Source organism: Dendropsophus ebraccatus, chromosome 13, assembly GCF_027789765.1.
Source record: "Dendropsophus ebraccatus isolate aDenEbr1 chromosome 13, aDenEbr1.pat, whole genome shotgun sequence".
NCBI lineage: Eukaryota > Metazoa > Chordata > Amphibia > Anura > Hylidae > Dendropsophus > Dendropsophus ebraccatus.
Genome location: NC_091466.1, coordinates 35893152 through 35920892, shown reverse-complemented (window position 1 = coordinate 35920892; position 27741 = coordinate 35893152). Strand labels below are relative to the sequence as shown.

Below are 27741 nucleotides of genomic sequence, written 5' to 3'. Positions count from 1 at the left end.
CAGGAATGACCAGAATGCCGTCCACCTGTAAGACGCAATACCCACATATAACAAACTGCAGGGAAAAGTCATACTCTTACTAGATTTTTCTTAAAAGCCGACAGCTTTCTGGTTGCCAAGCAACTGCTTAACATAAGGATTAAAAAGGTAAAAAAAACTGCGGGTGTCGTAATGTGTAACGGCATAGGTTTAAGGAAATGTAACAGCATTTTAAGCGTGGTAATGTTTATGTAATATAGAAGCTATAAAACAATGGCAGATCCTAATACTGCATTATACTGCAGATATAACAGACTGCTGTGCAAAACGTGGGTATGAAATGGCTAGTAAACACAAAGTAATCGCAGCAAATAGGGCATTAATTTACTGCATCTGAACAGGTAAGGCCAGGCCTTCAGCATCACTGCCAAAATATGCACTGAAAATACCCGCATTGAGCACCCCACTATATTTTATTGATTTAAGTAACTTCATAAAACCTTTTTTTTTAATTTTTCATTATTTTATGTTATATTATTAAAATAAATTAAAAAAACACACACACACACACACACACACACACACACACACACACATATATATATATATATTTTTTTTAGTCATTGAATAATTCCTTGGGGAAAGGGCAGGGTGCAGATTAGCTCCAGTAAAAAAAAAAAAAAAAGTCAAATACTTCACAGAAATATGAGGCTACCCTTAAAATCCCTGACACAGATTTACCATACAATGACTTGTGTAATACATGTATTTCTGGCCAAGGCTGGGCCTAATGGAAGTATAGATCCATCCCACAAGTATAGGACATCCCATAGGCACTGTGTGATCATGTTACAGATGGGTCAATGGGGTTACAGAAGGATCCCTCTCTATCTATGTAACCTTAGATGCTTCTATCCCTGAAATATCCATGAAAACAGATGTCAGTATAGACAAGGCATTCATTTAAAGCATCCATTACCCATAGGCTATAATGACACCCATTTAATGGATAGGTCATAAAAAGCTATTGAGACGCCACTATATGAATGCCTGTGTCGGGACCATACAGTAGCATCCATTTAATGGATAAGTTTTTGTACTGGATCTATCAACTACACTATTCTTACAGGCCAAATGGACAACCCTTTTGTGTCTGTCTGATTAATGGACGTCTATAGAGATATTCAGATGGTGTGTTAGGAGCTTTTCTAATATACAGGTGAAAAATTGTGTAAAAATCAGCATGAGCCCAGCCCCAATATATATAAAGAATGCCTCTGTCTCCACTTATCAGACAACATTGTCCCCACTGCCACCTCTGCCTTCTTCACTCTCCCAGACATCATCGATAAAATCTGTACAGCCGAAAAGAGAAGGAATTTCAGCTGAGAGATCTGCTATGATGTCTCCCATACACAGCAGACAAGAGGAGATCCAGATTACCCATGTCTCTGGAGCAGTATGGAAGCCATTATACAGCAGCCACAAGCTGTGCATCTATAAATCAATCAATGGGACAGGACTAGCCATATTTACATGCTGGATTTGTAATCCACAAATAAATGCATAAATCCGAGGATTGGCCCCAATGATGAAAGTGTAAACTGTATATCTATGGCAAGGCCTTGATTTCTGCTACTGAAATACTTATTAATTTATTACATATGAATATACCCTTACTAAAGTCATCAGGATCCCTGTGTGTATTGTGCCTCTTTTCTACTGTTGCTTTCTCTTCTCTCTACATAGATGCCTGTGGGCAGCTGTAACTTGATCTTAAGCGCCTCTTAGGGCTGCGGATTCCACTTGAATCTCTGCCAGTTCCATAGACTCCATTCTATGCTCAGGTGGATTCCGCCGTCCGCCCAACAGGAGATGGGTGGCCGATGACGATAAACAGAAACTGACAGCACAGATATGTATATATCCATGCTGTCAGTTTCCAGATCTCAAGCAGTGAAAACTTACCATCACCACTGCTTGCGATCCAGCATTCAACTCTTCTGTCTAGCTCCGGCCACCACCTCCTCTAAAATCATGGCCAGAGGACTGGAGAGCCGGATGCCGGATCATAAGCAGTGTGGATGGTAAGTATGCACTGCTGCTTGTGACTGGGAAACTGACAGCACAAATATATACATATCTGTGCTGTCAGTTTCCCTGGCTACACAAACGATACAAGAATTATTTGTGCAGCCCAGTCACTCAATTTGTAAGATGTATAAAAGGCACTGCAAATGAGCGCTGATATCGCAGATTGGTGCACATTTGCGGCTGCACTGTCCAATAAATCCTCAAGTGTAAAAGGACCCTAAGTGACGCTGCAAATTTATTGCACACATTTTATCCATGAATTCTAAGTGAATGAAAAGTCACTTCACTAGCAGAGCAGCGGAGCTGTTGTGGCCACTTCCCTAGCAGAGCAGCGGAGCTGTTGTGGCCACTTGTGCAGTAAGATTGGACCATGTGGCTTTCTGAGGGATCCCACTCATGTCTTTATCATGTCGGGTCAGACACTGCGCTCATCCTGAGTGATGTCAGCATAGTCAAGCCTGTTGTGCATGTAAAGCCCATCCATTTAGTGTACACTATATAATGACTTCAACCGATATCTCATGGTGAAAACTCTAGCAGCTCCAGCCTAACCTAACCGGAGTCACCATGCAGACTGTGTCTTTAATTTTCTTGATGGCTGCGGCCCAAGGACTGATGTCACTCCTCACACTCTTAGTTGGTTTACGCTTGTGTGTAATCACATAAAGGTCACAATTAGCTGAAACTACATGAGGTCTTCTGAGACACGACAGTCTATGGAGAGCCTAGTCTCGGATTTATCCAAGCTTAAGCAGTTATCTCCATCCTCATGAGTCACTTTATACTCAGAGTCCAAACGTTTTCAGATTAGCCACCTAACGGTTAATCAGCTTGTATATAATGCTATCGCTGACACCAGGAAGCAGGGTCATATAGGCACCACTTCTCATAGCAGTCTGTTCTCCTTTATATAGAGATGTACGTCTAGCATACATATGCTACACAGGCCCAGAGGGCACCATGCCCAATGTCTCCTTGAATTGCCATCTGGAGCAAAGTTGCCTTTAAAGGAGTCCAGCCTCAGCAACCTTCTGCAAGTGGCAGAGGCAGGGGAGAAAATAACAATCATGTATTGCTTCACTCCTATTACGTGGGGCATCAAGAGGAAGCGAACAAGCGCTGAGCTGTCAGGTCAGTGCTCGCTTGCTCCTCGTTCCCTGCTCGCTGTCGGCGCTAGTACATGCGTCAGCAGCAAGCAGGTAAGAGCGGGGGGGGGGGGGTGCGCCACGGGGAGCTGCCCGGGTGATCGCTAGATTGGCAGGGCAGCCCATAGACGATATTGGCGGTCTGCTGCTTCCGCTCCTGTTTCATGGAGTGTCGGCAGCATATTGCTGCTATTGTTCATCGTTGAAGTTTCAACATGTTGAGAGACAATGATCAGCCAACATTGTGCATGTCAGACGATAGACAGCCCGCTCAGCCAATTAATGACAAAAGCAGCTTCCCGGGTGGGGGTCCGGCGAGATAGTATTGTTTGTTCTGTTCCGTCTGCCCTGAGATGCCTGTGGCCACACTTGTCCTTTAAGAAGCCTTAGGGCCCTATTCCACCGGATGATTATCGTTCAGATTATCGTTAAATCGTTCGAATCTAAAAGATAATCGTTCGGTTGAAATGCAGTTAACGATTAACGACCAAACGAGAAATCGTTGATCGCTTTATAAGACCTGGACCTATTTTTATCGTTGCTCGTTCGCAAATCGTTCGCATTGAATAAGACATTGGTCGGTCGTTCGCAATTGATACGATCGCAATAGCGAATAAATAGCGAAGAAAAAACAATCGCAATTACGATCATAAGTAACGATTATCGTTCCATGGAAATGAGTAAACGTTTTCAGGTCTTTCGCAATAGCGGTCGTTTGAGATCGTTAACGATTATGCAAATGATAATCGTCCGGTGGAATAGGGCCCTTAGAACATGGCCAGGGATTTAACAAACCAACCAGAAACCATTAAACAGAAGTCAATGTATATGTTGTGGAAGACTGTAACAATGGTGGGACGCTGAGGAAATAGCCATGTAATATGATATTATGTCATTCATTACCAATACACTGAATACTTTAGCAGCTGTAGCAGGAACTCTGATCGCCTCACAGGGTACAAGCGTCTCAGGACTAACTTGATGCATATCACCACAGACATTGCAACTTTTATCGACAAAACGTAACAGAATATTAACAATCCCAGTGAAGATGTTTGGCTTTAAGATAATGTATTCAAGTTTATATATCAATACAAATCCAGTTTATTGAGAAGGAAACCTCCACGCCCCCCCCCACCACCATTGCCTGGATATGCAATGTATGAAATGCCTTTTCCAGCTGGAACTAAGAGGATTTTGCGTCCATGAAGACAGCACCCTGTATTTATAGCTCTTATACACTAAACATATCCGGTCCTCGTAATGTGTAATACAGCTCTACTATAAAGTATTACAGCCATTGCCTGCAGTATGCTAAATGCATCTATAACCTGACAAGCTGGAAAACAAATGTGTAAATTCTTCTACCAGGGGACTGTTAAGTGGTCAACAAGAAAACCATAGTCTGGATGGTAAGCGAAATACAACGTATCACAAACAACATAAACCTATTGTTACTATAGAAACACATACTGTACATCCATCTAATGGGCACGTACAGAAAGCGTCTTTCATTGCATCTGCATTCATAGAGCGCTGTCTAGGAATACCCAGAGAGCAGATTTATAAAGACTGTCACATAGAGGGGTTCTGCTCAAAGTCTACTATAATAAAGGGGGATGGTGCTTGCACACTGATCAGAAGTGACCTTCACAATGAATAGGTCAGGGTCATCATTAGGTTATAGGTCAACCATTTTATACCAATGACTTAAAGGGAATCTGTCACCTTAAAAATGATATCTCAAGGGGTTCATTGGGGCTCTTACATTCTTGACATGAAAAATCCTAGATAAATCCTAGATACGTGAAAAATCCTAGATAAGCCGGACAAAGGCTCTCAATGCCAGTGTGAACAGAGTAAATAAAGGGCGAGTACCATCAGATCATGGCTGGTATTTGGTAGAAGAGGAATTGCATTAAATTCATGGTAAAATCTAGTTCTCAAGAACTGTTCTCAGTCAGTTGATCATAGTCTTTCAACATGTTAAATGTGAACATTGCCGATAGCAGCAACATGCTGCCGTCGCTCTGTGTAATAGAAATGGCGGCAGCAGACCGCCACTATCTTCTATCTTCGATAGTGAACACCCGGGCAGCTCCCCGTGACACTCCCCCCCCCTTATCGCCCGTTATGGCCAATAATCATCCCGTGTGATGATCAGCTGACATCGTTCACTCTGCTGTCGTCTGTCTTTCAACGTGTTGAAAGACAAACGACTGTGATAGCAGCGATCTGCTGCTGTCGCTCCATGGAATAGGAGTGGAAGCAGCAGACCGCCTCTATCCTCTATGGGCTTCCCGGACGATCTAGCGATCACCCAGGCAGCCCCCTGCAGCTCCCCTGCACTTACCCGCTCGCTGCCGTCGCCGGCATTGTGTGGGGAATGGGGAGCAAGCGAGCGCTGACCTGACAGGGCGGCGCTTGCCTCGTTTGCTCCCTCTTGTTGCCCTGTGTAATAAGGGCTTAAGGTGAATGGTATCTTGCATCTCAACTACGAGTGCACAATACATGGAGAGGTTAATGTGCAATTGTATCCAAACAGCCCCCACATGACTACCAAGATCTAGTTAAAAAGTTGGCCCCCTCCACAAAAACAGAGCGCTGCATTTGTAGGGTTTTCGATTTTATTTTAATGCTTGGTAGAATGACTTTTGCAACATAACCCTAGATTCCCTATTCCATGCGCAAAGCTTCACATTTTATACATCAGCTGTCTCATGTAAAGAAAATTTTATTTGCATTTAAACCTAAACACATAAGGGGAATAAGGTTAACAGGGAATTAATTAAAAAAAACACAGGACCAACGCAACCTGTTTATCTTATACTAAATCTTGTCTTCCAATAGCGTAAACTTACATTTGGATATGTTTAAATTACGTGGTCAACAGCTATAAACAATGCTTTCCTAAGACACATGCCGGTCTATAAGTAGTATCTGTCTTGCCATAAATGGACAAAAAAAAGTCACATATAGTTTATTGTTTGCAGAGAATTCTCATTCATCATTTGGCATGTTAGATGTTTTGTATTTCCTGTTTAGACTCAGAAACACGGGGCAGTAGCCAATTGTTTGAAAAATCTAAGTATAGAAAAGAAGATCCTGATACTGTGAGCTATAGGAGATGGATAATGTAAGTTACTGAAGATGATATAGGGGCTTTACCCACTTGCTGCCAAGGCGTGTAATAGTGCCGGCAACGAGCGGGGAACGAGGAGCAAGCGAGTGCTGACCTGACCGGCCAGCGCTCGCTTGCTCCCTCTTGTTGCCCCATGTTACTGAAGATGAAAGCTTCTATAATGGAAAAAAAATTCTACAGATAAGATAGCTGTCTTTCCGATTCCCCACATACACATGAATGCATGGCCGAGCATTCCTGTGTTCTCTATGGGGAGGGGAGGGTTAAAGTGTACCTGTCGTTATAACTTTCAAAATCTAAATCAACAGTAGATGTGAAATAAAGCAAGTTTGCAATATACATTCATTATTATTATTATTTTAGATATCACGCTGTAAAACAAAGCTATACTTACCAGAAATCCAGGTATAGTCTCCTAAATGCAGCTCTTGTGTTGGTTAAAAAAAACAAAAAACTAAACACATGAAGCCCTGGCCAGAAGAGACATGACTTCCTGTGTTTAGTCTCTTCAGGGGAAAAAAAACACAGGAAGTCCTGTGTTTCCCAGGTCATCTGCGCTCACAGAGAAGGCAATCATGTGACTGACGGACATACTGAGCCATGACTCTCTGTACTGGCCAGGACTTCATGTGTTTAGTCTCTTTTTTTTCAACCAGCATAGGGCTAGAAATCTGCCTTCAAGGGACTGGACCTGTATTTCTAGTAAGTATAGCTTTGTTTTACAGCATGATAAAAAAAAAAGTGAATTTAAATAGCAAATTTGCTTTATTTCACATATACTGTTGATTTAGATTTTTAAAAAGTGAAGGGGTATTCTGCTCAAACACAACTTTTCATATGTTGCTGCCCATGGGGAAACTAATAATTCATTCCATACTTGCTATTATCTATTCAGTCTCCTTTCCACAGTTCAGAAGACACAAAAATCTATGTGTAAGCTTTTCTCTCTGTCTCCCCCTCCTCCCTCCTCCCTTTTGAGACAGCTGATGTAAACAAGTCTCTGGCAGGCTTTATTTGCAATTTTGTAGCTTCTTTGTAATGCTTGGAGAGTTAATCTCAGGTCAAGCTGCTGATTAACTCCTGGCATTACAAAGTTGCTGCAAAGTTGCAGATAGGGACTTCTACCAATCACAAGAACAGGGTTTCCTTTGTCCTAAGTGAATGCTTGGCTATCATCTCATTCTTTCACAATTGGAAATCAGAAAATAACCAAATGCTGTACTATATTCTAAACTCCCATAGGGTAAATGGCGCAGTGGCTGAACACATATGCTGTCGCTATATTCACTCGAGAAGGGAGCAAGGGATCTCTTATGGTCAGTGGAGGGTCCCAGCAGTTAGACCCTAACCAATTATATAAATATTCACTATCCTGAGCATAGGAGATAACTTTTAAAGGGGTTATCCAGCGCTACAAAAACATGGCCACTTTTCCCCCTCTCTTGTCTCCAGTTCAGGTGTGTTTTGCAATTAAGCTCCATTTACTTCAATGGAACTGAGTTTGAAACCCCACCCAATCTGGAGACAAGAGAGGGGGAAAAGTGGCCATGTTTTTGTAGCACTGGATATCCCCTTTAAACTTTGGATGACCCCTATAAAGGAAACTCAGCCGAACGAATTATCTTATGGGTCTTGCTGTGACTTTTCTGAATATGCATTAAAATGCTACAGTTTAATCACTTTCTCCTCATGACAGTATTTCTCTATTTCAAAAACAAAAGAAGTCCAACAGCACCTTGGAGATTCTCCGATAATGGCCAGCAATAGAATAAAGGATGCTTGACAAAGGCCAGCAGGCCGAAACGTTGCATTTTTTTGTGTACCCTGATGTGTGAATAAACACACTATTTTCATCCTGGATGCTGTGGGAAACCTTTTCTTTTGGAGTATTTCTCTATTTGTCTGCATCCGTTTCGATCCTTTTTTCCACTGACTTCCATTCTGAAAAAAAAAAAAAAAAACTGATCACAACGGATCCGTTTTTTTTTTTTTTTTTTTTTGACGGACACAAAATTAGTGGGGCAGAGGAAACTATACTGTGCCTCACATGCAGGATAACACCATCTGATCAGGTTTCTCTACCCAGTCTGTACAGGGAGCTCTAGGGAGGTCAGGGGTAAATGTGTAGCCAAAACGATAAGCGGAGGAAATCTCTATTCAGTGCTTCACAGCTTGTTCTCCTACTGTCAGATTATATGTACATACTACCATAAATGTTGATATCATTCAGACGGGGAAGTGCTGTTCCCATATACAAAGAAGCATACCATTAGGATTAGATCTGACGACTAAATATAACAATCAGTGAAACGTGCGGCATTGTTCTAAAAATTATCGGCAGAATAAAAATCCTGTCTGTTGGACCATATAAGTATTCAGCTTTCTAGATTAAGACAACTTTGCCCTCGAGCAAGAACCAACAGCATCCAGTTTTAGCAAAAAATCTCTCATCTTCATTGCATAGCCAAGAAAAGAGAAAGATGGACGTGCAATAAAGTTTGAAGATTTTTTTACTCCAATTGGATGCTGATGAACTTCCTTGTTGCTGTAAATTGAACCAGAGCTTTCATTTGGGACTGTTGGCGGCACGTTCCAGCATGCAGAATACCCCATTCTCTAATGTGGCCTATTATATTTTACTATGGTGCTGTTGGACTTTGCTTTTTACAACTTTATCCATTAGTTATGTTCTGGAGGAAGAATATTTAAAAAAAAAAGAGTGGTGATCCCTTCTCTGGCCACAATATGGAACCTTCACTTTTAGCCTATAGTTGTCCATTAGGACACATACTGACCAAAACACACCGGATAGGCTTTGTCCAACCACTTAGGCTTTGCCCACATCTGCATCCAAGGATCTGTTAGCATTAGAGATGAGCGAACCTCGAGCATGCTCGAGTCGATCCGAACCCGAACTTTCGGCATTTGATTAGCGGTGGCTGCTGAACTTGGATAAAGCCCTAAGGCTATAGTGGAAATCATGGATATAGTCATTGGCTGTATCCATGTTTTCCAGACAACCTTAGAGCTTTATCCAAGTTCAGCAGCCCCAGCTAATCAAATACCGAACGTTCGGGTTCAGATTGACTTGAACCGGAAACCGGTTCGCTCATCTCTAGTTAGCATGTTATACTATACTGTCGGACGACATTATTGCAGAAACGTTAACACCTAAACCCAGAAACTTCTATCCCAAATTACACGATAGGTGCAATACCAATATCACCACATAGGGGTCCCATGTTGCACACCCCATAGTAATGACATATACACATATGGGGGAGATTTATCAAACGTGGTGTAAAGTGAAACTGGCTCAGTTGCCCCTAGCAACCATAGTACACTTTTCACCCCTTACAGACTCTTTAGAGAATGAAAGGTGGAATCTGGTTGCTAGGTTTCACTTAACATAATGTTTGATAAATCTCCCCCATAATATCTAAATTCCATCACCTCAGTCCATATATTACATGAATATTTATAAAAAGCTGGTGCATTATCAAAAGGTGACATAAGGCCAATGCGTAACAATCAGAGCACTATGGCTTCCCATACCAGGCTATAATCACATATCATTACCAGTCATGTCATGAATTAGGGTGCAGACTGGTACACCACCGCAGACCCTGCCAAGCTCTTTGCCTCTGTGGCTTCCTCGTAAGAAAGAACAGACGACACCTTCCTCAACTGAGGACAACTGGACCTTGCTGGATAACTAGAATTAGACTCTTCACATCTGTGGTGGCTTCCACAGACCACAATACTCTGCTAAGTCTTCCACCAGCTGTGCTCAATGATGTCCACTAATGGTGCATTTACACAGAACAATTATCGTTAAAATTTTCGCGATAACGATCACACTTGAGCGATAATCGGCTCGTGTAAACACAGCGAACGATCAAGCGACAAATCTTTCAACATGTTCTCAAATCGTCGTTGGTCGTTCGCTAAAAATTTGCAGATCGCTTTGTGTAAACACCGATTCACACTATGTGTCAGATAGGCTTAAGCAATCTTAAAACAATCGCAATACCAATTTTTCCAAAGGATATATCGTTTCGTCTAAACGCTAATCGTTATAAAAAACACTGTTACCTCAAAATCGTTAATCGTTCAATTGGGTGAATTATCGCTCTGTGTAAATGCAGCATAACTTTAAAGTGGGGCTTAGCAATTCCACCAAAGTACCTTAGAATTACAAGCACATGTGAATTTAGCCTTATCTGTAATTAGTGTATTCTGATTGCATTGCAAATGGTTAAAGGGGTTATCCAGCGCTACAAAAACATGGCCACTTTCTTCCAGAGACAGCCCCACTCTTGTCTCCAGCTTGGGTCGGGTTTTGCTGCTCAGTTCCATTGAAGTTAATGGAGCTTAATTTTTGTAGCAGTGGATAACTCCTTTAATATCTCCCATCAAAGTATTTTCAGCAAGCGGTAAAATAAGAACTAGAGCAATATGTACTTGTTTAATGTCCATTTGTGTCTAGAATGCTGTATAACATTGGACTGACATATTTATGGGTAAAATGTAGAAGGCCAATGTCTCTAGCCAGTGACTATCCCGATAAAGTAACATGGCCGACATACAGTATGTGCTCATCTCTGCATGTTGTAGGAGTTAAAAAGCTCTCATATTAAGGGATCAGATCTTCACCTCTCGGAATCCAAAGAATGGTTTCGGCATATGTTATTCTGTCCCAGGACATCACATTAAACAATTCCCAGTAGGGATCAAATTATTAAATACATTTTAATTGTAAAGTTTCGTGGCTCCTCTTAGCTGCCAGTACCCATCTATTAACTTTATGGACTACAAATCTCAGCATGTCCTGTCAAATAGATATGCAGTATGACACAAAAGTAATGCAGAGACCAGCTCCATATATAATGACTGCCACATTTGGTGATTCTCAGCAGCAGAGTAAGAATGAATGAAATGAATGGTTTCATATTGTGACTAACACTACATCATGGCTGGGTTCTGAATTCCAGAGAGTGATCTAATGCAGGATTTCTTTGGCTTTGTAATTCAAAGAAAACTCCTCCTCAGCTCCGTCCCCTTCAGTTTAATAGGAATAAAAAAAAAAAGATGAACATTTCCATTTTTGGACATGAGGGAGCTCTGCCTAAACCACAAGCTCAGACAGGGACATAAACCAAGGCTGGCTGTGATCAGCTGAGAGGAAATGATGGGAGGTAAAGCCTACCCCGCCGGCCGCCGCAGGCAATAGGATTTAAAGGAACATTCACCTCTAGAACATTACATACTTGTAAGGCAGGAAACTGGTAGAACAAACAAAACCAAATATAATCACATACAGAATAGAAGGAACATAATAACGATGCAGATGCAGATCGGGGGAAGACAGTAATCGCTAAATACTTCTAGACTCCATTAGAAATAAACGTAATTTGGAAAGGTTATAGTAAATTAGTGCTTTATGTACAGAAAGGATATTCTGTAAGTACTATGGCAATCAGCTGACCACCTAGATCCAGTAGCTGACACCCCCATCAATCCTTGTATGTCATATCAGGGATATGAGGTGCATGCAGTAGTACCAGGCACTACTAGGCTAAACTCTGGAGCCCAGTATATTTATGAGCGGCTTTCTGATCATTTCTGTTTCCATTTACTAATACCCCCCCTATTACAGGTATCATAACTATTGGTAGAAATCTCTCCTACTTACTCCCTGCAAACATAGTTGCTGACAACTGCAAATAGCTGGCCAAAGAAGTCCTGCACATATTAGGACTGGATCCCATCCAAAACCTATAAAATGACTGCAGGATTTATAGTTTGAGGAAAATTAAAGGGAAAAGCTGGATTTATTAATTGTAATAATTAAGGCTCGCTAACAGTGGCGTAGCTATAGCGGCCCACCAGCGACGGGGGCCTGCAGGGCCCCCCCCTTGCCACCTCATTGCCCCTTGCCCCCCACCTCGAGAGGGGCCCCCCCCTAGCGCCGCGCAGGTAGCGGTATGGCGCCGGGGGGCAGGGGGTGTGAAACCCTCAGGCACCTCAAGGGAGCGCAGCGGCGTGCTTTCCTTGAGGCCTCTGAGGGCGCCCGCCCCGGCGCCGTACCGCTACCCATGCGGTGCTTGGGGGGGGGGGGGGGGGGGGACTCCCTTTCTCTAATTGTTGCCCTCCGCCCGCCTACCTGAGGGACCCCCTCTGTCCCTAAACACACTGCCAGAGGCTGGGGCCACAAGAGAGAAGACAAGCTGCCATCCCTGGATTAGGCGAGTATAATGTTTTTGGGTTTTTTTTTCCCAGGGACATTATTAGTATATGCAGGGCACAGGGGGCTCTATTACTATATGCAGGGAACAGCAGGGACATTATTAGTATATGCAAGGCACAGGGGGCTCTATTACTATATGCAGGGCACAGTAGGGGGCATTATTACTATATGCAGGGCACATGGGACCATTATTATTATATGCAGGGCACAAGGGGCAGCATTACTATATGCAGGGCACCGGGCATTATTACTATATGCAGGGCACCGGGCATTATTACTATATGCAGGGCACAGGGGGCATTATTTCTATATGGGGGCACAGCAGGGGATCCTACATACAGGGGGCGACCCACATACCTACTCGCTTTACTGCACATGACACCTTAAGTGGAATTTGTGTAGAATCTTACGGGTTGGAAAAAAGTAAGTTGCTGGATAAGTGCGGAGCCTAAGATGTTTGTCTCACAGGTTCAGAAGAGATGAATTGTAGCTGCAAGAAATCATCATGGAGGCCTGGTCTGGATGGAGAGGAAAAGGAAAGTGACGCCTCAGATGAAAAAAGATGTCACCTGTGAGTCCCTCTTTGAGTTTTTTGTATTTTGTAGAACATTATTGGGTAGGAGTTCCCAAAGGTTAAAAAAAGAAGGGGGTGGGAAACAATAGTATGGGGGGGGGGGCAGTATAAAGGGATTATTATATGTAAGGTAAGACAAGGGGCCATAGGGAGATATGTATATATTCACTCCAGAATTCAAATGGAAAGCTCTGTGTTTATTTTCCCATAAAGCTATTCACTTTATGGGAAAATAAGTTTTTCATTTAAATTCTGGAGTGCTGCAGCATTTGTGGACATTTATATAAATTTACACCAGTGGATCCTGGTGCAGCTACTGGCCCCAGTTAACACTGAAAAATGCAGTGAGTTTTTTGCATATATATATATATATATATATATATATATATATATATATATATGTATGTGTGTGTACCAAAAGCATTGCTTGGTCGAGGGGAGGGGGGGGGGGGAGGCCAAGTTGACCTCCTGCACCAGGGCCCAGGGGACATTAGCTATGTCCCTGCTCGCTAATTGATTATTTATTAGACTGTCTATACACTACTTCTGAAAAAGATACTAAAGCCAATTCTTTGGAAGGCCTTTATTACCATGTTCCATGCACAGTCTGTATATATGGAGGATGTGCAGAGGAAGAGATTATTGGAACTTCCAACATCATGTAGCATTATAATGACGGAGCCCCGCAACAGTTTAAAAGGAACCAATCACCGCCATGATCTTCCAACAGCTGTCACTACTTGGCTGAAGAGGACTGCCCTGATGACTAAATGCAGCGCAGTTAATTTAAAAAAAATTGGGGGGGTTAGGAGGAGAGCAGGTAGCAATATGGTCGGAATCAGGGCTGGGGGCTCTATAGCACTGTATGTAAGGCTACAGGGCCATTTTGGCTGTGATTGGTTCCATTTAAATGATCTTGGTACTGTACTGTACTGATACAGCAGCATGGCGTGAGCGGTGATCATCCAATCCTGGACCAGAAAGTGAGATGTTATACACATACAAGGAACCATCCCATCTGGTTTGAGCTACCAAACAAGATGGCAGCTATGCCCCTGCAGCAGAATACAAATTGCTTAGTGGCATGGTGTAGTAAGTGACAGCACATAACACCTTGCAAACCCAGTGCATCAGCAACCCCTACTCTATTATTAGACCAGGACAGTGCCAGCCTGTTTAGTCCAACACACATTCTCTAGAGGAGTATGTGCTGTGACTGGCTAAGCATCTAAGGGAAGAATTGCCTGTGTGTAGGACTTAGATTGGCCTTCTGCACATCACAAGCAGCAGTGTATACTTACCCTCCATGCTGCTTGAGATCCGTCATCCGGGGACAACCAGAGGAGTTGAAGATATAGGAAGCAGCTGTGGGAAGGGGCAGTGGTTGGTACACGCACACCATGCATTGTCTATTGGACCACTGGAGGTACCCGAGTACCCCCTTAATGCATCTAATATCCCAATTTCTGTCAGTTTAGAGGATAGTTTTAGAGCTTCCATTGTTCACATTTCAATGTGTTATACTTCTGGCACTACTTTTAAAAAACAGAAAAGGGGAAGGACCAGACCCATTAAAAGGGCTCCACAATGCTATATAACGCTTGCTCAGGGAATAAAAAGATGAATAATGAGACTCTTGTTCCTATACTGCATTGTTACCCAGTGAATGAGGGCAGCGGTGTAACAAACATTGTTTTCATTCTGGTTGCTATGGAGACATCCAGGTAACAAAAGAGAATTTCCCCACAATAGAGATGTAGACCTGTCCCTGGCCTGGATGTAATACATAGTGTGTATTTGGCTGAGTACTAGATAACAGTGCAAACTAGAAATAGGGTTTATATGACTGTTTACCTTATCCACCAAGAAAGCTACAGAAATAATTCTATAGGCCCCCCATTCACCTGAGGGAGACTAAAAGAGAGTCCTTTTGGACCATGTTGGGGTTGATAGCCTTTTATTTTTTTCTGTATGGAATATTGCAGCATGCAGTGCTACGGGAAATCATCAGCAAGTTAAGGCAGATTACCATACAAATGAGGCTGTTTGGTGCACTGGGGTCGTTCCTTTACCCCTTGGTGCACCAAATTACACCGACGCAGAGGGGCAGGACAGTATTCATGAGGAGGCATAGTGGCCGGCAGTACCGATACACCAAAGGGTAGAGGAACGTCCTCAGTCCCCTAAACAGCCTAATTTATATACAAATCAAAAGGGTATTACAATGAAACAGCGCAGAGGTCCTAAGATATGAAAGCATAACCTTCAATGTAAACTCCCTTATTAGCCACTATCAGCAGGCTAGGATGCCCTGACCATGCTGATAATATCCCTTTCACATGTATGTATGTATGTATGTATGCCATTTGTTGGGTGCACGTACCATGATTCTTTCATATGGTTCACTTACTCTAGAAAGTCACAGACCAAGTTCAGTTTAAATAGTATAACTTTTACTTTTCTTACAATACTCCAAGGTGGCAGCAAACCTTTGAAGCTCGAATATAGGGTGTCTGCTACCACCCCTAGAACTGTACCCACTAAATCCTAGGAGTTAGCATCTTTTACTCTAGACCCAATGTTGACATCCACATGAACATTTGAAAAAAATGCCAAATGTTCATGTGCTAAGCTGCAGACAGACAGTTCTGGCGGCAGCTAATCTCTCCCAGAACAATAGGGTCTTAAAAGAAACAGATTGCTGAACTCAGGGAGAACAGCCAAACAACAACACTGCCGGCTGCTAATGAAAGCGCTCAATGCAGTGAAGTCCTAGGTGCATTGCCCCCTGGGAAACATGAGTATGCAAAAGAGGAGTCCGGACTCCTCTTTTGCATACTCATGTTTCCCAGGGGGCAATGCACCTAGGACTTCACTGCATTGAGCGCTTTCATTAGCAGCCGGCAGTGTTGTTGTTTGGCTGTTCTCCCTGAGTTCAGCAATCTGTTTCTCTTATGGCTCTACTAGGCATTGCTCCCACCTAGCCAGAATCCTGCTCCACACTGATGAGGGGCAACACCCCGAAACAGCTGTCTGTGGATGGTTACCTAGCCTTGGTTTATCTCTTGTCATTACACTGACTTATAGGGCCACTTAATATGGTGGATTTGGTGGTTTCCTAACAGGAACTGCCACTTGGCTGGGTCCTTCCCGGAGGGATATCTGGCTAGTCCTGTGTTTTGAGACTCTTCAATGAGGCTCCACGGACTCCTCTTTTGCAGAACAATAGGGTCTGGAAGACGAAATCCAAAATGCCTGACCCTTCTCTCTCCTCCATGATCTTCTGTCAAGGAAGCTGGATCCTGCCAACTTTTGTCTAAAATGTATGGGCACCTTTGGAGGTTAAACAGCCAACATCTTGTCCATTGCAGAACATAGTGGCAAAGCTAAATGTATAGGGACTTCTACCATGTACATTCACATAGTGAGAAATGTGGAAGCTGCCTGACCTCCAGTCCCCCAAATAATAAATTACTATCTGTAAAAAAAAAAAAATAAAGTCATTAAAAGTGAACTTTGGAATATAAGTAACAGGGTCTTCTCCCCTCTCATGCTGCTCACACCACACACAGGCCATGGTGCAAGGAATTTAAGAGGGATTAAAGGCTCTGGGGTCTGCTCATGTGGTCACGAGCCAGGCTGCAGCATATCTTTCCAGGAGTGTCGCCAAACAATAAAAGCTCTATAGAAATGTCCAAGTCCAAACAAGGACAGTGTTACCTCCAAGGCCACTCGCTAATTTTCCACCCCCTCCCTGCTGTGTAGATTTAATATCCAGCAGATTGCGCTTCCGCTTTCCCTCGAAGCACAGAGGTAAGCTTTATATCGGAAGGGGGCTGCACGTGTGCTAGCCGCAGCCGGCTCTATTCATTTGGTTCCTGCCAAATATGTATCTATTTCAGTCTTTGGGTCCAATCGTTAAATGAATGGATTACTACTAAAACATGTGATGGGCCTGTAGAGCACACTATACGCCCTACGGGATCAATCCTGAAGACCAGCCAGGAGCCGTCTAAATACGCATCATTAATAGGCATCTGAAAGGCCGCCAGTCTCCTAACACTTCCTGCTGTTCAGGGGGCTAGAAATGTAATTTAAAAGTGATGACTCCAGTCTAAAGTCTAATACAAGGTCTAATGGCTGCCGAAAGAACAGAAATAGTATGCTAGTCTACTAAACTGTGTCAGTTCCTCACTAGTTCAAGAGCAGTACAGAAAGGAGAGCTGAATGTATCCAACACTTCTGGTAGCTGACGGTTTACTACAATGTATATAGTCCTCTGGGCAATGAGCAAAGAACCAGTTTAAACATCAGTATTTTTCATCCGTTTTCATGGACCTGGAAATACTGAATCCGTTACAACCCATTAATTTCAATGGGTCTATTCATACATCCAGTAAATTTGCGGATCCACAATCCGTGACAAAAAATTAGGACATGTTGTAAAATGGTCTGTGATTACGGAACAGACACCTTCATAGAAGTCTATAGAAAGTGTAAAATTTGCATTAGTACATTTCAATCAGCACAACCGTCCGCAAAGCCATCCGTATCACAGTTCCGTTTTTTATAACCAAGCTCCTCCTGCCAGAAATATTCTGTCTGATAGAAATGACTGTAAAATAACTCTCAGATGACCATGTGACCTTTTTCGGGGGGTTGGGACAGCTAATGACATCAATTTTGCCATCCCCTCTTTTTTTTTCTTCTTTACACTTTCTGCGGATCCGCAAAAACGGATTACAATACGGAAGACACTACGGATGCAATATGGACTTTTTTGGTGGATTGCAGATAAAAATTAGAGGATCCAGATTTTCATTCTTCAAAACAAACGGACGTGTGAATGTAGCCTAACACTGTAACAAACCATTCTGACGTGTAACGGGTGACAACAGGTTAATAGCTTCTTAATGCAAAAAAATAGGAAAAAATTTAATGTGTTAATAAAAAAAAAAAAAAAGCATCAGTCTGAGAATGGCCCCTTCCTTGCTTTCAACCCATTTAACTTTGCAGGTTCCATTGGTCCAATATCAGTAAAATATATGGTACACTATGTTCTGTAAATAGGGAGGAGTCTCAGATTGGTACTTTATGTGTCTGAAAAATATGAATGTTCATTAGACCGTGCACGGATTGGCATATGGCAAATGATTATAACACTGGGTCTGGTGCTTGCCGGTAGTATGCCAATCACATAGAGCAATGGTATCCTGGAAAAGGAACCATGGTGATTGATGGATATAATACTGGAATTCCCAATTATAGGGAAAAAAGATGGCAAGTGCTGTTCCTTAGAAACCAGCCACAAAGAGGGCACAGGTAAAGGCAATGGCACATGTGTCCCCCACACTCTTATAGGTGACCAGTCTCTGCCACAATTATGGTAGAAGATCTCATCTACTAGTAGACTATATACTCTGTTATTCCAATATTCTATTATTTTAGGTATGCAAGACAGAGCTGTACCAGTACCAGATCCTGCCCCATCCAGACAAGCCTGGAACATAGGTCAACATACCATGCAAGCCTTTGAGAAGCTGTACATGAGCCAACTTGTAAGTGAGCTCCAGCCAACCCTGCTAATGATACTGATGAGGAGGACGCTCCTCACTCTATCTACATATGCTTCCTAGTAATATGTGGCAGATGGAAGGAGAGAGAGAGGAGGATATGTTGGATGTGAAGCGGAAATACTGCAGAGATGAAAAATAAGCGGACGACTGTTAGGTCATGGGATGCTAGTGGGAATTTAAAGGGAAGGCTATACAGAATATGGTACCATATAGGACTAAAGGATTGTTAGGGATAAAAACACAGCACCGTATTCATTCAAGTGCAACTGACATGAATAGTCATTCAAAAATCTCTTACACATTTTTACAATTGTACTGTATTGTATTAGCATTCTCATACTATTGCATCCGTGGGGGTCCGAGTACTGAGACCCCCACCCATGACAAAAACAGTAGTTAATAGTCCCCTGGGTGAACGAAGCCTCAGCACATACGCACAAGTGTCTCGCTCTTCATTCATGTCTCCTGGACATTGCCAACTGTGAAACTCTCCTATGTCTAAAAGTCTCATAGAGGATGGAGCAGTGGCCAAGTATGTGCACTGCCATTGTATTAGCTTCTCTTTATTGACATGTGTTCAGCGGACTTGAGGAAACTGTCTGAGTTTGGTGATTTTTACAAACCATATTATGAAGATAAGGAATGTTAAAGGTGGAACAACCTCTTTACAACCTAACCGTCATTTAGAAAATCTTTGACATGTCACCTCCATGCTGTCAATCACCTCCGTTCAGCAGCCCTATGGACTACAGTCTACAGCCCTGCAATCTATACACTTACCCATTTCTTGTGGTATAAAGTGTATGGGGTTGTCCCGAACAAACACTGACTGATGATGTTGGTTGTAATAGGATACGAGCTTAATGGAAAATCACTGTCCAACCCCTTTGTTCTGGGAGAGATAAGCCACAGTCAGTTATTGAGGGTGTATAATAGAGCCACTGGAACCTAATAGCTGCAAGACAGGGAGTGAAAACACTACAATGCATTTCTCACAGCTCATTCTGATCTGATCAGTAGAGGTCTTAGCAGTGAGGCCCCAACAGATCAAAAATTTTGTCCTGGTTACATGACAAGTTTTTCTAATGGCATTTAAAAGAATACACCATTTCCTGCAGGACTGCAGCTGCTGATAAGTACTGAAATACCTGAGATTTTTTTAAGAAGTAAATTACAATTCCCTGACACCAGTTGATTTAAAAGAAAAAAAATCATTGGAGTACTCTTTTAAGGGGCCATTGGCTTGTAACCTGTCCTCACGGCTGCACTTTGATCCGGGTGTGGGTTGGTAGCCAAAAGCTGACTATCATCCAACCCTCCTGACAGATTTCTGGGCTTCTACAAACTCCACTGACTCTCAGCCTACATGAAGATTATGGCACAATCCACATACTGTTCCACCACCAGGGCCAGTAAGTGACTGTAAAGCGACAAAATGGTAAAAGAAAAATCCCATGTTTTCTGCATGGAAAATGTCCACAGCATGTGAAATAAAACTGATAACCCCTGAAAGAGTTGATCTTTGGGTCTGTAAGGTTGGGTTCACACTGTAAGGGTACTATTACACGGAACGATAATCGTCCCGATTCGGCCGATTATCGCTCAGTGTAATAAATACAAAGTTCAGCCTATGACCACGATCATCGGCTGATCATTGATATAGGTTTGAACCTATAATTGTCGGGCGCCGACTGCGCATCGCTACGTGTAATAGCGGTGCGCGGGCTGGCGACTGATGATATACATTACCTGTCCAGGCTGCAGGGTTCCTCTTATGGTCTTCTTCTCCCGAGTCCAGCTTCAGAGCGGCCTGTCTGAGCTGACAGGCCGCTCAACCAATCACTGGCCGGGACCGCCACGGCCAGTGATTGGCTGAGCGGCCTGTTAGTAGAGACAGGCCGCTCTTAAGGTGGAGCATTCGGGACCCAGGTAGAATACGGCAAGAGGAGCCCTGCAGCCTAGACAGGTAATGTATAAAGTAAAAGCAAGGGCCTTTGTTAAACCATAATCGGGCCATGTAATCGGTCCAGTAAATGAGCGCCGATCTAGCAGATCGGCGCTCGTTTACAGTTATTATCGGGCCCGTGTAATACTATCCTAAGGCTGGGTTCACATTTATTACGGGAAATGCACACAAAGTGCTTATTCCCCCTGCACTTATTACTGCATCAATTCTTCCCTTCCTGGATAAAATGGTGATGTCACGACCCGACTCCCAGAGCTGTGCGGGCTGTGGCTGCTGGAGAGGATGATGGCAATATAATACTATAATAAAAATTTTCACTTGACTTTTCCTTTAATAAGTGGGGACAGGGTGTAAGATGTTTGTTATAGCTGACACATGCTCAACTTCAAGGAGTCAGGGGCAGGGAGGAACATAATAAACAAGCTGTACGTATCTATCTATACTCCAAATAAAAAAAATCTAACAAAGCAGAAAAGCGTAAAAGATCCACTATAATGCAAGCTGTGAAAGGTGTTAGGGCCCTATTAGAGGGGTCGATATGCTGGGTAAGCAAGCACCAATCTGCTAGATCGGCACTCACTTATGCTGGGTTTACACGGAGCGATAATTTGCCCGATCGTACGATTAACAACTTCTAAGTAACGATTTTTCACAACTGTTTACATGGAACGATCAGCGAATATTTTGCGAACGACGATTTAAGAACATGTTCAAAGATCAAAATGAACGATTTCTCGCTTGTCGTTCGATCGTTCATTGCGTTTACACGTAGGATTATCATTCGAATTTGATTGTTATCGTGCAAATTCGCACGATAATCGTTCTGTGTAAACGCAGCATTACAAAGCTCAATTATCATGCAGGAAGGGCTGCACGGACATCATTACCAATGGCTGTATTGTTGTTTTTATTACACAAAGTGATATCTGCCTAATTTGACAGATAATCGCTCCATCTAATAGGGTCCTTATATAATAAATATAGGACACATACCCACACCAAGATCTATAAATCAACTTCCTTCTAAACAAGCCCTTTTCTTTTTAAGGACAACAGAACAACAATAGGGCCAGGTGGGCTGTATGGTAAGTCAATATCTCAGGCCTTATCTACAAAGCAAACACTAAAGAGACAAAGAGGAGAAAGCTGTGCAGACCAAACAGTGCTATAAAGAGCAGGAGTGAGAACCAAAGGCAAATATCTAACAGTGGTCACACTTCTAGATACAGTGGTGCACTGCAGCACCCAGCGATCTGTGGCTCTCCACAGGTGGTGTAGTGTTACACATACATTGTGTAAAATAGGTGCTACTATAGGTCACCACGAGCAAACTAGGCGCTATTATCTCCCGTCTATATATATCACTACTACACACCTATACAGTGCTGATAAGTAAGTCTATTATGTCTTCACATTAACCATTCGCTGACTTCTGCTCCTCCTCTACCATACACATACTGTTAATATTTCTCTAGAACACACCTAGAAATAATACAGCTATCATAATTTTCCAGCAGATAGACTTTTTGAAGCACAGCAGCCATGGCTGAAGTCCCTGAGACATGAATGTAAAAAGATCTTAAAAATAAAGTGGAATGACCTCTTTAAAAGGTCAAAGAGTATGTCCACTAATGTTTCACATTCTTTTCAATGGGCCAGGTCCTGTTGATTGTTAACTATGTCTATGGAGCTTACCGTAAAACTTCTATCTAAATGTCAAGATGTCTTCCCACATAATAATGTACTGAAAATTATATTTAAAAAATTACAATAAAAAAAATAGAAACATCACTTTTAGTTCTCATGCACAAAAATGTAGGCTCTTACCATGCAATCACCGTGGTGTAATAGTGATTTATATAGCACTTACAATGCCCTTGTAGTATTGTTATCTTGTTAATAAGGCCATGTTCACACGAAGTAAAAAATCAATAAACAACGGCCGTTGTTTCAGATTGCAGCAACAGCCGTTGTTTATTGACAGTGACCAGCTGCATTTCTTTCTATGGAACACCAGCCGCACTGTAAACTTCACTGAATTGCGGCCACTCAAAATAGTCTGTACACACAATGGATAGTACGACCCCCGGCCATTGTGTGCTATGGTTAATTGGACTGTGGGCACAGCCGAATGCGCCCACATTCTAATTAAAGAGGATGTACCACCAGGTACATCCTCTTTAATCTGAACCGACGGATCGAACGGCACCGTCACGGGGAAGCCGGTGCCGCGGTCCGTTTTTTCCGGTTCCCGTGCACGGCGCCGTTCTACGCACCGGAACTGGCCGGTGCTCAAGCAATGGAGGCCGGCCGGCCGGGCCGCCCCCAGTGGGAGGGACTTCCCTCCCCTGTATGACACGGCTCCATTCATTCTAATGGAATGTGCATGAGAACTAAAAGTGAAGTTTCTATTTTTTTATTGTAATTTTTTTATCCGTCGGTTCAGATTAAGTGGTACATCCTCTTTAAAAGAAAGTGATGTTCACCCGGCCATCTGGGTGTCAAACACCGGCCGCTCTCACCCACATGTGAACGTGGCGTAAAGGTGTAGTAAGGGGTCGTACCTATCATTTTAACAAACTTCTGACATGTGATAGCAACATGTCAGGGGTTTGTATTGGTCGGGGACCGGTTGCTGAGAACCACGCCGAGCGGAGGACAGAGTTAACACGGGAGCCTATGGAACTTCTGGTAGACGTGCTTATCCTAATTTATAAAGGGCTAAATTATAATTCCGGCCCCCCCTACGCGAGACAGAAATAAAGAGGCAGAGCACATGCTGCTGAGAGCGTCTACCCTTTTGCTCAACTGTTCGGCAGGGTTCTCAGCACCCGGACCCCAAATGATACAAACCTCTAACATGTTGCTATGTCATGTCAGAAATGATACGAACACCAATTTTATATTTTTGCACCTTCTAGAGACCAGTAAGCTTTTATTTTTCAGTCAACAGAGCCATATGGGGGTTTGTTTTTTTGTGGAAGCAGTTCTACTTTTTAAAGGTATCTTTCATTTTACTATATAATGTATTGTAGTACGCTTGTATGAAGAAGATGCAGGCTGAGGGTTAGGAAAGAACATCTTAAGTCTCTGTGAGTTTAGAAGAAGGGGACCAGGGAAGGAGAAGATGGGCCGCCACTATGTTGACACAGGATGCCAGTGGTAAGATGACTTGCCACTTGCTCAGCCAGGAAGCCACAGGGAAAATAAAAAAACACAACAGAGGACGGACCCTAACTCAGGGGACCAATGGGGAATTCACCTATGGGTCACAAGTAATAGGTTCCCCACTCAGATGTCAATATGCCCTAATGATCCTTTAACTAAGCTTCTGTCAAATGCTGTAAAAAAGTAAATAATATGGACGTCTGATGAGAGTAACATACCAGTTATATCATTCAACACTGAAGAACATCCGTGAATAAAGGAGGTATACCGGCAGCCTACAATCTGTCATTGTGCTGCTTACATAGACCACTGGACATGGCTGCAACCATAACTAGATAGTGAGAAATCCTATGGTGATACTCATCAATATAGGTCGCTGCTATTCATAAAATAAAGTCTAAGTATTTCTGCCCATCATCAATAACTAACCAGCCTACCATATATTTACATGAGACCATGACAAGTCCTTAATAATAGATAAAGTCTGTGGTCTCAGTGTCAGCTCTGCCCGCAGACCAGCTGCTTGGTAGCACAGGCCTTAGCTGGGGACCTGCAGCCTATAATACACCACAGCCAATGGCTGGGCTACTAGATGCTAGTGCATGTAGTCCTTCAGCCCCATCATGTCCTAATGTCCATCCAGCCTGATGTATTCAGAGGTCTGCATGAAGCATACAGTATCTGCCCTATGACCAGGGGACCAGACAGGATTTCTCATTGCTGGTTTCTTCTTATTAGATGTAACCAATCGGATTCATTGCAGCAATGTCAACAACAACACATCTACACTGACCGTCTACAGCAGGGCTACTCAACCTGTGCAAGGACTGGCCAGGCATAATGGGAGTTGTAGTTCTGCAATAGATGTAACCAATCGTTTTATTGCAGCAATGTCAACAACAACACATCTACATTGACCGTCTACAGCTGAGCTACCCCATCCTTTGGCTCTCCAGCTGTTGCAAAGACTGGCCAGGCATGATGGGAGTTGTAGCTCTGCAATAGGTTAGGAAAAACAAAAACACCACATCTCAGTAACGTTTCACTCATCGATCACGTAAACATGTCACCATTATTAATAAACTTTACAACAAGCTTCGTAAAGTCTCCCCCAGGGATATGAGCTTCGGTTACTTTGGTAGCTTGGGGGGGGGTCATACATTACAGCTGTTGAGCATATCCCAAACCAGATGACCCTAAAAAGTTTACGCCGTATCGGTCCACCTGTAGGGATGTTATTCTGGTTCTGTGCGGCAGATGGTCCACAGTTACACTATAGGGGGTAGCTCCTCGCCATAGATGTTACGCCAGGAGACATAAGCGGTGGAGAGGGCTAGGTGTAGGGAGGAAGGAGCGGTGACATCACAGGCAGGTTCCGGTATAACAGCCTGTATCTACCTGTATTACAGTCCAGGGCTGCACTCTGGATGTCTATATTAGGACTGGATTACTGTAACAGTGGAGCTGCCCTGCAGACTGACTGTAACCCTCTCCAAGCTGTGTACAGTACAGGCCATCCACATGGTGAGGACCCAGGGCAGTGCCTGACCACAGCTGATCATTACAGATGGCACCCTGGCACTATCCCTGGCACTGCAGCAAGACATTAGAGGAAACTTAGCCCACACAGAGAGGATCTCTGCCCACTGTCTGGCTTCATGCAATGATCTCCATGTAATAAGCAGCCTATAATAAGTATATATACTGTAGTATATAGTAGCCAGGCTGTGGTAGGAGGCCAGTCAGGGGCATGGCAGGGCTCACCTTCCTCTGCTGCTTCTCCCAGGCTGGATCTAATAGCAGGTCCCTGTCCCAGTCCTCCTCCGGCTGCATATAGTCATTGGTGTGATGAGAGTCATAGTGATCCATGGCTGGCGGCTGGGCTTATTCTGCAATGCTTGGACTTGTGGTGCTCCTGGGGTCCCCCTGTACACAACCAGGCGGCGGCAGCAGCAGAGCGGAGCGTGGAGCCAGCGCTGCAATGTAACCGAGTGAGAGCAGAGTCCTGCCCGGGAGAGGGAGGGGGCGGCGCGGCCCGGCCCTCAGCTACAGCCCCGCCGATTGGTCTCTGCCCCTGCCCGAGGCTGCGAGTTCTGCTAGTGGCGGCAGAGCCCATCAATCAGGGCCGCGGCGGGGGGACACGGCGCTGTACCCGGCTCACTGCCGCCCGACGTCCGGGCCACGGGGCTGAGGGAAGCATCACCTGGATGAGAGGGCTGAGGGGGGCATTACAGGATAACAGGGGGGCTGAGAGGGGGGCATTACAGGATAACAGGGGGGCTGAGAGGGGCATTACAGGGGGGCTGAGGGAAGCATCACCTGGATGAGAGGGCTGAGGGGGGCATTACAGGATAACAGGGGGGCTGAGAGGGGCATTACAGGGGGGCTGAGGGAAGCATCACCTGGATGAGAGGGCTGAGGGGGGCATTACAGGATAACAGGGGGGCTGAGAGGGGCATTACAGGATAACAGGGGGGCAATACAGGATAACAGGGGGGGCTGAGAGGGGCATTACAGGATAACAGGGGGGCTGAGGGGGGCATTACAGGATAACAGGGGGGCTGAGAGGGGCATTACAGGATAACAGGGGGGCTGAGGGAAGCATCACCTGGATGAGAGGGCTGAGGGGGGCATTACAGGGATACCAGGTGGGCTGAGAGGGGCATTACAGGATAACAGGGGGGCTGAGAGGGGCATTACAGGATAACAGGGGGGCTGGGGGGAGCATCACCTGGATGAGAGGGCTGAGGGGGGCATTACAGGGATACCAGGTGGGCTGAGAGGGGCATTACAGGATAACGGGGGCAATACAGCATAACAGGGGGGCTGAGAGGGGCATTACAGGATAACAGGGGGGCTGAGGGAAGCATCACCTGGATGAGAGGGCTGAGGGGGGCATTACTGGGGGGCTGAGAGGGGCATTACAGGGTAACGGGGGCTGAGGGAAGCATCACCTGGATGAGAGGGCTGAGGGGGGCAATACAGAGATACCAGGTGGGCTGAGAGGGGCATTACAGGATAACAGGGGGGCACAATACAGGGATACCAGGGGGGCATTACAGGATAACAGGGGGGGCTGAGAGGGGCATTACAGGATAACAGGGGGGCTGAGGGGGGGCATTACAGGATAACAGGGGGGCTGAGGGGGGCATTACAGGATAACAGGGGGGCTGAGAGGGGCATTACAGGATAACAGGGGGGCAATACAGGGATACCAGGGGAGCATTACAGGATAACAGGGGGGCAATACAGGGATACCAGGGCTGAGGGGGGCATTACAGGGATACCAGGACTGAGAGGGGCATTACAGGATAACAGGTGGAGTTAAAAGGGGCATTACAGGGATACCAGGGAGGCATTACAGGATAACAGGGGGGATGAGAGGGGCATTACAGGATAACAGGGGTGCTGAGAGGGGCATAACAGGGGGGCAATACAGGGATACCAGGGTGGCATTACAGGATAACAGGGGGGGCAATACAGGGATACCAGGGCTGAGGGGGGCATTACAGGGATACCAGGGGGGGGAGGCATTACAGGATAACAAGGGGGCAATACAGGGATACCAGGACTGAGAGGGGCATTACAGGATAACAGGGGGGCTGAGAGGGGCATTACAGGGATACCAGGGGGGCATTACAGGATAAAAGGGGGGCTGAGAGGGGCATTACAGGACAACAGGGGGGCAATACAGGGATACCAGGGCTGAGAGGGGCATTACAGGGATACCAGGGCTGAGGGGGGCATTACAGGGATACCAGGGCTGAGGGGGGCATTACAGGGATACCAGGGGGGCATTACAGGATAACAGGGGGGCTGAGAGGGGCATTACAGGGAGAAGAGGGCT

The 27741-nt window shown here is 44.4% G+C and overlaps 1 protein-coding gene across 3 annotated transcripts in view; it reads right to left on the bottom strand.

Annotated features, from left to right (window-relative positions):
• Positions 1-25907, bottom strand: part of ACTN1 (actinin alpha 1) — an 86653-nt gene extending 60746 nt beyond the window's left edge. For all 3 annotated transcript variants that reach the window (XM_069950545.1, XM_069950543.1, XM_069950544.1), the window contains exon 1: positions 25659-25907. In XM_069950545.1, the coding sequence (XP_069806646.1) occupies positions 25659-25763 (105 nt within the window). In that variant the 5' untranslated portion in view covers positions 25764-25907. The remainder of the gene's footprint in view (positions 1-25658) is intronic.
• Positions 25908-27741: the final 1834 nt, after the last annotated feature.